This window comes from Cebus imitator, unplaced genomic scaffold (genome assembly GCF_001604975.1).
Source record: "Cebus imitator isolate Cc_AM_T3 unplaced genomic scaffold, Cebus_imitator-1.0 Scaffold295, whole genome shotgun sequence".
Taxonomy (NCBI): Eukaryota; Metazoa; Chordata; class Mammalia; order Primates; family Cebidae; genus Cebus; species Cebus imitator.
In genome coordinates this window covers 1,669,054-1,680,908 of record NW_016107610.1, presented here as the reverse complement: position 1 = coordinate 1,680,908, position 11,855 = coordinate 1,669,054, and the positions used below count along the sequence as shown (strand labels likewise).

Here is an 11,855-nt window from a genome sequence, read left to right as displayed (position 1 = left end):
TTTTTTTGAGATGGAGTCTCACTCTATCACCCAGGCTAAGAGTGCACTGGCACGATCTTGGCTCACTGCAAACTCTGCTGCCTGGATTCAAGCAATTTTCCTGCCTTAGCCTCCTGAGTAGCTGGGATTACAGGTGCCTGCTACAGTGCCTGGCTAATTTTTGTATTTTTAGTAGAGATGGGGTTTCACCATCTTAGCCAGGCTAGCCTTGAACTTCTGACATCATATTCCACCCGCCTCAGCCTCCCAAAGTGCTGGGATTATGGGCGTGAGCCACCATGCCCGGCCCCAATTTTGAATTTTTAGTAGAGACAGAGTTTTGCCATGTTGGTCAGACTGGTGTCAAACTCCTGACTTCAGGTGATCCATCCGCCTTGGCCTCCCAAAGTGCTAGGATTACAGGCATGAGCCACTGTGCCTGGCCTATTATTTCTATAAATTAAAAATCATGTTAGTGTTTGATGAGGCACTAAGCAAGAAAAAAATTTGAAGTGACAAAGCAGGTAGATGCTCATCCAATTTAAACCACATCCTAAATTAATCATAACCAAGGAAAAAAAAAGATGTTAGAACAAATTCTGAGCCTAGCTAACAGACCTAAGCATTCAAACCACAGTCTTTAGCATTAGGCCCCAGTTCTGGCTGACACTCCTAGAGCTTACATTTCAAACTAAGATTCACATATTCCTTCATTCAACAAACATTAAATGAACATTTGTTAATATCATGTGAGAGGCACTATTCCAGAGGAGCTACAGGGAACAAAGAGAAACATCTCTGTTTTCTTGGAGCATATGTTCTAGTGGCACAGGTGAGGGTTTGGACAACAAAAAAATAAATAAAATATCTAGTGTGTGTGCTAAAAAAAGCAGAGAAGGATGAGAAGAATAGGAGGTAGATTTTGTAGTTATAGATACATAGACCAAGGAAGGCAAAGGGAATAGTTAAGAACAAAGTAAGTAAAGCAACGACTCATGCAGTTACCTGGGGAAGAAAAGAGCAGGTTGAAGAAAGAGCAAATACAAAGGCCCTGAAGTGGGAGAGGAAGAATGTCTCATATGTTTGAGAAACAGAAGAGGCCAGTGTGGCTAGAATGAAATTAGTGAAGGAAGACCAATATGAGAGAGGTTAACAGAGTGGGGGCACAGATTATTTAGGGCCTTGAAGGTCACTATAAAGGTTTTGAGTTAGATGGGAAGCCACTAAAGGTTTTGAGAAGAGAAGTGGCAATTTATGTTTTAATAGGATAACTTTGGCTGCTGAACTGAAAACAGACTGAAGACCTAGTTGCTACAGCGGAGAAAAGGAGACTAGATGGCTTCTGACGTATTCATGATGACTTGAACCAGGGTGTAAGCAGTACTGTTGGTTAAGAAGTGGTCACATCCTGAATTCATTCTCAAGAAAGAGCCTCAAGATTTGTTGATGGGCTAGATATGGCATGTGCAAGAAAGGGTGGAGTTGGGGATATCTCCAAGGTTTTAGACTGAAAAATAAGAATGGAGTTGATATTTACTGAAATTGACATATTTTTTTGTGGGGACAATGTTTGGGGGCAAAAAGCTCAGTTTTGAATGTTAAATTTAAAATCCTGTTTAGACATACAAGTGAAGATGTCAGGCAGTTGGAGAGAGGACTCTGGTGAAGAGGGGAAAGGTGTAAGCTGGAGATGCAAATTTGAAAGTTATCAGTAAAGAGAAGATACTGAGAACTTTCAAACGAGAGGTTAACAGGTTTACTACCGATCTCTGTAAATTACATTTTCTGACTGGGTCTCAGTGTCCAGCTAACCAAAAACTTCAAGTTTATAAAAACACCTGGGTAAGCTTTCTGACCCCAGAGCTGCTTAAGCACCAAACCTTTCCTTACTGCTCACCTTAACTGCTTAGTCAGCATGATTCCACCTCAATGAACCCAGAAATAATTTGTTAATGGACATTTTAATAAAAAAAAGTCAAAGTCTTGCTTGATAAACTGAATACAATAAATGGACTCTATGTATGGCAACTTCACTTTTAGAGGAATTTGTCATGAATTATTAGACTCTAGATTTTGACCTTCCTCAGTCTTTGACTCTACGCTTAAGAAATAACTGTGGGCTAAGCTGCCTGGTATTCACATCAGCTACTGATGCTAACCAGAGCCTGCCTATACTTATTTTTTGGGGGCAGAGGAGAAAGGATCTCTCACTGTAGCTTTGGCTTCTAGGCTAAAGTGATCCTCCCACTTCAGCCTCCTGAGTAGCTAGAAATACAGCCATCCTGCCTGGCTAATTTTATTTTTTGCAGAGACAGGGTGTCACTATGTTGCCCAGGCTACTCTTGAGCTCCTAAGCTACTGTGATCCTCCTGCTTTGGCCTCCCAAAGTGCTGGTATTACAGGCATGATCCACGGCTCTCAGCTGCCTATACTGTATTAATGCCACAAGAGTCAGGGCTAATGGTCATTACTTTTTGATGAAAGAGTTAGTAAGTTCTGCCTTCTTTATTTTTATCTTGTTCCACTTTTAGATACCACTTTTGGATGTATGAGATGGACATCTTTCTGCTACAGAGAACGGAAAGCATTCTTTTATGAATAAACGGTACATTTTCACTAGCATACCACAGGAATGTTAACTAACAACTGGCCACGTTAGCTACTGCAGGCAAGAGAGAGTCTGAATCAACTATTGTAAAATAAGCTGTAAAGTTTTTGACAGACCAGCCTGTTTTTTTCTGGATTACAGATAACTATAAAACTCAAATCCCCTCTCAATTTATTAACTGCTGTATGATTTTAAATTTTTTAAGTGTAGAAAAGAAAATGAATTTTTTTTCAAAGCTAAGTACACTGAGGATGATATATTTTCCTTGTTAAGGATTCCTTGAAAATTGTCTAGACTGAAACCCCTGGGGTTATGTTATATGAAACAGAAGAACTAGGGACTCTAGTCACCTATTGGAGAATTAGGCCAGGTTCAAAGTCAGGTTCTGAGGAAAATTCTGTTCCTGCCTAGGGTACTCCTTTAGCTGAACCAAACATGGCCTTCTTGTTAAGCTCACCTCACTTTTCACATACCTCCCCTGGATCATTTAATTAATTTTAATTTAATCAATAATTATGTTTTAAATACCACCATGGGCCAGGCACTGTGTTAAGCACTGTGTATGTAAGAGTAAACAACACTGACATCATTTCTGCCTTCAGAGAGGGTGAGCATTCATACTTGCCAGGGCAAGTATAATCTCAGGTCCAGGGACATCCAATACTTAGTAAAAGTTGAGCAGAACCAATGCTATGAGAGGTTATTTGAAGTTCATTCTCCCCCAGGTGTTTCAAAATCTGCCTCTGGATGATCAAACCAGCAAAAAATCACATATGGATTACGGTACAACCACAACACTTGGAGATGGGTTCTAAAAAAAAGCAAACCAATGATACAAAAACAAAAGAGGGGAGGGAATAAGGAAAATGCAAAAATATGCATCAGAAAGCCCTATGTACTTATTACAAGTAAAACTTATTTTCTCCTTAATGTTTTTCTAGAGGTTGCTAGAAAGCAACCTCTCAAAGGAGAAAAACATGATCAGTTGCATAGTCCACGGTGTCTTTTACATAAAAATAATACAAAAGAAAATAAAACTAACTTCCTGAAATAAATTACAATTATTTCTCACATGAAAAAAAAATCTGTCTTGAGAGGCTTCCCTGATTCTTTTTCAAGACAAGAATGAGGAAGATGTCGGGTGGCAAAGACAACAAGCTAAGAAAGTTCATGCCAGGCTCTGCTAACATTCAATGAACATAAGTGATGACCCTGAATTTGAAGACGTTTAAAGATTTTTGTGATAGTTGTTAGCTTTTCTCCACATTTCCAATTTCTGTTCCATTTGTTTTCTTGGAAATAATCATATATGTTTTTAGTGTATCAAAGATTGTCAACCATTCCACAGTATTCACGCTCTACTTTTTTCCTATAATGGATATTTCTCCCAATTTTTAAAGCAGGGTACACAGTTGCCTAACTAGAGACTGTTTCTCAGCTTCCCTTGTAACTAGATGTGGCCACATGACCAAGTTCTTGTCACTGGAAAGAATGGAAGTATAAAAGATATACAGTAAGTCCACACAATGTCGACAGGTTTTTGGAAACTGTGACAATGCTGAGCAAGAGATGTTATTTGACAGCCTGCTGTCTGATGTTTTCTTTAAAGTCACAGTTTCCAGGAACCTATCAACTTAAGGGAAGACCTAATGTATGTAACTTCCTTGTCATTTCCTTACAAGGAACATTTGTTCTTTACCTCTTCTCTTTCCTCCTTCTACTGCCTGCAGGATGCACATGTGCTGCTGAGCCAGTTTTTTTGTTTTAGTAGTGAATGACAGGACAACAGAAGCAGCTTGGGTCCCTAGAGCAGAGTAGTCACCCCAATCTACCTCCCTACCTCCGAATTATTTCAAAAGAAAGTAAACTTCTATATTATTTGAGACGCTGTATTTTTAGATTCCTTTATTACATCGGCATAGTCTGTACACCAACAAATACAGCTATAAAACCTAAAAAAAGGTGGTATGCTTCCTTCAGGGCCCAACAAGGTGAAAGAGTCTAAGACGACATAACTTCGTTCTGTGAAATATGAATGGAAAAAAATTTCTCTGGAAGGGAAATATATAAGGGCAATAAAAGAAATTACTGGGAGTGGTATAGCAACCACTCTAGGACTTAAAAGTGTCCTAGAGGAGACTTCTAGGTGATGACCAATATTTACACAGAAACACAAATGACATTCAAAAGCAAAGATATGCTTTTAGCCATAAAGGCTTCTATCATAAAAAGTATTTACATTAAGAAAAATACATTATTAAGTTTGGCAATTTTATATAATTGATTATAATGATTTTAACAAGATGTAAGATGTCACAGATCATTCAAAAAAAATGTAGCATAGCAGAGTCAAGTTAGAGCTGTTGCAACTATTTTTGCTAACTTACGTTTCATGGGTGCCAAAAAAGAAGATAGGATACTTGTTTGCTGGAGGCTTCACAGCTCCCTCTGGGAGTTCATCAATCTATGAAAGATAAATTTAGTTACTGAGTGAGTGGTTACCATAAATACAATGTTAAGCACTGTTCCAATAATTTACTGCTAATTTCAAAATAAAATCGATCAAAATCCAAATTGTTGTTCTTTTTAGAACTTTATAAAATGATTCTAAAGTTCCTATTTGGCCCATCACATGGAAGTTAACTCTAGGAATGGATTACAACCATTATAACAATTTATAAGCAGGAGCCAAAACTACTCATTTCCTTTGACTCAATTGAATTACTCCTGGGAATCTGTCCTAGTGAAAAATTAGAGTAACAACAACAAAAGAAACAAAAAGATGTACTTTTTTTGAGTAACAGTGAATACATATACATCCCTAGAAACATAAATAATATAGAATAATAAACAATTAACTTGATGAACTATTATGCAGTCATTAAAAGACATCATCTCTTCTCTGGACTACTACAAGTCTCTTTTCCCACCCATTTAAAGTATAATTCCCTTTGAAAATGCACATCTGATTACGTCCCTTCCTTACTTCAAATCTATCTACAGCTTCTCACTGCCTACAGCATTCCTAGCTGTGCATCTGACTCACTTATGAAGCTTTTAAAAAATAAAGATATTTCAAGCCCTTCCTCCGATCTACTAATTCTTCCTCAGATCTATAGCTGAGGTTGAGAATCTCTGATAGGATAAAGTCAAAATTCCTTAGAATACTATATAACTACACAAACATTATTCCTTATAATGTTTCAATAAAGGGTTTTGACCAGTCTAAACTCCTGTTACTTTTCTCCGCACATGCCATGGTTTGGCAGTGTGAAACTACATGGAGTTGTTAATAAGCATGCTATTTTCTTTCACGTAGCCTTCTCTGATGGTTGCACTTCTCCATCTTTCAGACATATAATGTTCAATTACAAAAGTAAGTATTTACAAGAAGAAAATAAACCACAAGAAAACCGCCAGATCTTTTCTTCTGAGACGTCGTCAGACAAGTTCCCAGAAATGCTTACATAGAAATGCTTTCTGGTTATAACCCAGCTTTCCCTCTCTACCTCAAACATGACAACTCCCAGCATTCATAGGTGTCCAGCAAGTGAAGAATCCTGAAATTTAAGTTTCATTAGCTTCATGGTAAATCCACCTCTGTATGTCACTCTCTCGAAGCAAGATCTAGGTACAAGTCTTGTGTACAACACTGTCACTTATTGGCTATGTGATCTTAGGCCAGTAACTCAACGGCAGTTTCTTTCTCTTCTCACATGTAACTACTGACACTCATCATATAGGGTTGCTGTGAGCAGATGAATGGTGGTTTAGAATCTCTGGCACATGCCAACTGCTTAATAAATGACAAGCAGTCGTTAACTGTTATTATTAACTATCAGAGCCCCTAGAGAAAGAGCAGCTCTCCCCATGTGGCTTACAAAACCCTCCACTGCCCACCTCTTATCGACTGACTTCTCTGACTTTCCCCCATTGTTCCTGTCTGCCCTGTAAAGCCACATGACATGGCTGTGTGCAGACACATTTTAAAAATCACTTTTCTTGGGAAGGCTTACCAGACTGCCCATTGCAGAACTTAACGTTTTACTGCCATTAACTGCTGAATTCTGTATATGCTTCTATTGCTGAACTTTTTACCTAGTACGACTCTATTTTCAATTTATTCTCCTTCATTAGACTACGCAATTCTTGAATGTGGGAGCCATGTCTTATTAAAAATTGTATCCCTGCTAGTGAGCACAGTATCTGGCACACAGTGATTCTTAATCTTTGTTTTCAAAATGATAAAAGTCACTCTGGGTGAGTCAGTGTGTGAGTAGTAAGTGGATTTGAATGTCTAGAACAGTATCGTATACCACTGTAGACTTACAAGTACTTTGTACTTAGGCTACACTAAATTTATAAAAATAATTTTTCCTTCTTGAATAAAAAAATAACCTTGGCTTGCTGATTTTTTTATAATACTATACACACATACATGCTTGGTGACTTGGAAATAATCTAAGTGTGCCATTGCTGTGTCCCCCGCCCTGCTCCTCTGAGATCTTGGTGCAGCAGGACTTTCTCTGTTTCCCGCTCAGGCATTTCTCTAGGCAATCAGAGAACGAGCTTGCCTGGATCAGCAACCTGAGTCACTCCATCCCTCCTGTGCAGAGATCTTGGTGCAGGAGGGCCCTCCACTCCACACCCAGGCTGATCTCCAGGTATTTGGAGCACCCATTCACCTGGATCAGCAGTCTGACCCATTCTTCCATTCCTATGCAGAGATCCTGGTGCAGGGAGGTTTTGTTCCACGCCCAGGCAGATCTCTAGGCACTCGAAGCAGCAGCTCACCTAGATCAGCAGCCTGAGTTGCCCCATTCCTCCTGTACAGAGTTTGTGGTGCAGGGGGACCCCTCTCTGCTTCAAACCTAGGCAGATCTCCAGGAATCTGGAGTACCCATTCTCCTGGATTAGGAGTTTAGGCCACCCTCAATTCCTGGGCAGAGAACATGGGATCGAAGAGGTTCCCCAGCTCCATACCTAGGTACACTTCCGGGTGCTTGGTGGCTGCCCACTGGATTCTCACTCTGCACTGGTGCTTGTGCTGGCAATTAGGGGACCCATCTGGTCCAGCCCCACCCTTCATGCACCTCCCCACGCCAGGCTCAGAACACTGTGCAGGCCACAATGCAGTTGATTGCCTGAGGCAATAGAAGGCTTCCAACAGCAAACAAGGATCAAGTATATACCCAGTCACATTGACTGCAGTCGACTCTTACTTGTAAGTGCCATCTACAGGCTTGTAAGTCAAACTGCATAGCCCAATGTAAAACCCACCAAAAGAAGTGCATAGGGCTATAAAAACAAAGCCAAAAAATACCCAGCATTCTCTACAGTCATACTCCCTAGAGAGGGGATAAAACAATAAGGGAAAAAATAACAGCATCATCAAGAAAGAAAGAAATAGAAAAAAATCCCACTCACACGAAAATAATTACAAAAACTAGAAGTGCCAGTGTCCCCTGATGAGAAAGAGCCAATGAAGAATTCTGGCAGCATGAGAAAGCTGAATGTAATGAGACTACCACAGGATTGCACTAGTTCTTCAGCAGTGGTCTCTAACCAAAATGGAAACTCAGGAATGACAGATAAAGAATTCAAAGCGGACTGAGCAACCCTAGTGACAGGAGTCGAAGTAGCAGCGCAGATTGTCCCCGTTTCCCCTCCCCCTTCCCTTCTCCGGTTGCCTTCCCGGGCCCCCTACACATCACAGTCCCGGTCCCGCCATGTCCCAGAAACAAGAAGAGAACCCTGCGGAGGAGACCGGTGAGGAGAAGCAGGACGCGCAGGAGAAAGAAGGCATTCTCCCTGAGAGAGCTGAAGAGGCAAAGCTAAAGGCCAAATACCCAAGCCTAGGACAAAAGCCTGGAGGTTCTGATTTACTCATGAAGAGACTCCAGAAAGGGCAAAAGTACTTTGACTCAGGAGACTACAACATGGCCAAAGCCAAGATGAAGAATAAGCAGCTGCCAAGTGCAGGACCAGACAAGAACCTGGTGACTGGTGACCACATCCCCACCCCACAGGATCTGCCCCAGAGAAAGTCCTCGCTCGTCACCAGCAAGCTTGCGGGGTAACCTGAGCCCCCCTCTCTTCCCCTTCCTCAACCACTGGACTTTTATATATTATAGGCAGGGATCAAATGGTCACCTAGTGAGATCTCAGCTTCCTAGCCAGAAATGACTGTGATTCTTCTGGGAGCTGCTGAGAAGGTAATGTAGGTTAAAGAGGGGCTCTGAGTTCATTACCTTGGTTAAATTGAGACTTCCACACCCACCCTGTAGTCCAGGTAGGGCCCAGATATAGGAAAGACTAGGATTGGAAAAACTGCAGATGCCTTTTTTGTGTGAGAAACTGGAGAGATGTGATTTCTCTTTTTTGGAAAGAATGTCCCAAAATTGATTAGGCTGAGCCTTTGGAATAATTTGGCAGGTTAACAAATTATTAACATCCCAAGGCTAACGTAACATAGTTGGGAAAGGTAGATTGAGTAAGACGTGTTTTCTGTGCTTCTAAGTGTTCTGTCCCTTGGGCTGCTATTGCTTCGTGTTTCCATTATGGCAGGTTTAGAAAATCCTTAAAAAGAAAAATTGATTTGCTTGCCAAAAGCTACAATGCCCCCTTAGGCTTCATTACTTAGTATCTCTTACAGTTTGCTCTGGCTCTCAAATAATGTAAAGATTGATGAATATTATTCACAGAAAATGGGCACCTTCTCTCTCTTTTCCAGCATGTTGCTTTTGAAAGTATCATGGGATAGTGGGAAGAGCATCGGTTTAGGAGTCAAGATATCTGGGTTCTGGTTCTACTCGGTCTCGGCAGAGCTGACGTATAACCTTGGTTAAGTCATTTAGCCTCTGGATTTCTATTTCCTCATCTGTAAAATAGAGTTAAATGTATGTATTAAAAAAAAAAAATCCAAAGCATGGATTGTAAAGAAGCTCAACGAGATCCAAGACAAAGCTGAAAATTAACATAAAGAAACTTCTAAAACAATCCAGGAAATGAAGGACGAGATAAACAACTTCAAAATCAGAGCTTCCGGAATTAAAAAAAAAAAACTCAAGGAATTTCAAAATACAACTGAAAGCTTTAGAAATAGACTGGACCAAGCAGAAAAAAGAATTTCAGACTTGAAGACTGGTCTTTTGAACTAGCTTAGCCAGACAGAAATAAGGAAAAAAGATTTATAAAAAGTGAACAATCTTTGAGACATATTGAATTATATAAAATGATAAAATCTGTGAATTACTGACATTCCTAAGAGAGAAGAAAAAGGAAACAACCAGGAAAATGTCTTTGAGGGAGTAATTCAAGAAAATTTCCCAAATGTTAGTAAAGAAGTAGATTCTTCAACACTGGCAAGAAAAAACACTGGTGAGATACTATACAAAATGAACATCACCAAGGCATACAGTCACTAGAAGGTCCAACGTCAACTCTAAAGAAATTCCAACCAAGAATTTCATATCTTGCCAATAAGTTTCATGGGCAGAAATAAAGGAGAAAGAAAATCTTTTCCAGACAAGCAAATGCTAAAGGAATTCGTTACTACTAGACCAGTCTTAGAAGAGTTGTTAAGGAAGCTCTTAACATGGAAACAAAGAATAATACCTGTTACCAGAAAAACACACTTGGGTACATAGCCTGCAGACCCTATAAAGTAACCACACAATAGAAGTACAAAACAACTATATTGGTCTGTTCCCACATTGCTATCAAGAACCACCCGAGATACAGTAATTTATTTATTTTTATTTTTTTATTTTTTCCCATTTATTTTATTGCATTTTAGGTTTGGGGGTACATGTGAAGAACATGCAAAATTGTTGCATAGGAACACACGTGGCAGTGTGATTTGCTGCCTTCCTCCCCATCACCTACATCTGGCATTTCTCCCCTTGCTATCTCTCCCCAGCTTCCCACCCCCCACCGTCCCTCCCCCATTTCCCCCCCAACTGACCCCAGTGTGTAGTGCTCCCCTCCCTGTGTCCATGTGTTCTCATTGTTCAACACCCGCCTATGAGTGAGAACATGCGGTGTTTGATCTTCTGCTCTTCTGTCAGTTTGCTGAGAATGATGGTTTCCAGGTTCATCCATGTCCCTACAAAGGACCCAAACTCATCGTTTTTGATGGCTGCATAATATTCCATGGTGTATATGTGCCACATTTTCCCTATCCAGTCTATCATCGATGGGCATTTGGGTTGGTTCCAGGTCTTTGCTATTGTAAACAGTGCTGCAATGAACATTCGTGTACACGTGTCCTTATAGTAGAACGATTTGTAATCCTTTGGATATATACCCAGTAATGGGATTGCTGGGTCAAATGGAATTTCTATTTCTAATTTATAAAGAAAAGTGGTTTAACTGGCTCATGGTTCCGCAGGCTGTACAGGAAGCATGGCTAGGGAGGCCTCAGGAAACTTACAATCATGGTGGAAGGTGAAGAGGAAGGAGGCACATCATACATGGCCAGAGCAGGAGGAAGAGAGAAAAAGGGGGGAGGTACTACATACTTTTAAACAAGATCTCATGAGAACTCACCATCACAAGAACAGCAAGGAGGAAATCTGTCCCTGTGATCCTGTCACCTCCCACCAGGCCCCTCCTTCAACACTGGGATTACAATTTGACATGAGATATGAGCAGAGACACAAATCAAACCATATCAGCATCCAATAACTTCATGATAGAATCAAAACCTTGCATATCAATATTAACCTTGACTATAAATGGTCTAAATGCACCACTTAAAAGGCACAGAGTGGCAAATGGGATAAGAAAACAAAACTTATCTGTCACCTGTCTTCAAGAGACCCATCTTAGATGTAATGACACTCATAAGCTCAAAGTAAAGGTTTGGAAAAAGATCTACCATGTAAATGGAAAACACAAAAGAACAGGATTTGCTATACTTAGATAAAACAGACTTCATATCAAAAACAGTAAAAAAGGACAAAGAAGGCTGGGTGTGGTGGCTTGCGCCTGTAATCCCAGCATTTTGTGAGGCTGAGGCAGGCGGATCACTTAGGTCAGGAGTTCAAGACAAGCCTGGCAAACATGGTGAAACCCCGTCTCTACTAAAAATACAAAAAAATTAGCTAAGCATGGTGGCAGATGCCTGTAATCCCAGATACCTGCAAGGCTGAGGCAGGAGAATTGCTTGAGCCCAGGAGGCGGAGATTGCAGGGAGCCAAGATCACGCCACTGCACCTCTAGCCTGGGTGGCAAAGTGAGACTCCATCTCAAGGAAAAAGAAAAA

The 11,855-nt window shown here is 40.4% G+C and overlaps 2 protein-coding genes across 2 annotated transcripts in view; one reads left to right on the top strand and one right to left on the bottom strand.

Annotated features, from left to right (window-relative positions):
* HDGFL3 (HDGF like 3) overlaps positions 1–11,855 on the bottom strand; it is a 72,644-nt gene that overhangs the window by 20,482 nt on the left and 40,307 nt on the right. Inside the window, exon 2 of the mRNA XM_017502259.2 lies at positions 4,975–5,051. Within this exon, the coding sequence (XP_017357748.1) occupies positions 4,975–5,051 (77 nt within the window). The remainder of the gene's footprint in view (positions 1–4,974; positions 5,052–11,855) is intronic.
* LOC108285230 (alpha-endosulfine-like) lies at positions 8,205–9,306 on the top strand. Its single transcript, XM_037729135.1, has one exon. The coding sequence runs from the start codon at positions 8,317–8,319 to the stop codon at positions 8,665–8,667; it is 351 nt and encodes a 116-aa protein (XP_037585063.1). The 5' UTR covers positions 8,205–8,316; the 3' UTR covers positions 8,668–9,306.

Bases quoted from the DNA above. Each gene is read 5' to 3' on its own strand.
- LOC108285230 (XM_037729135.1), top strand. From the start codon at position 8,317: ATGTCCCAGAAACAAGAAGAGAACCCTGCGGAGGAGACCGGTGAGGAG.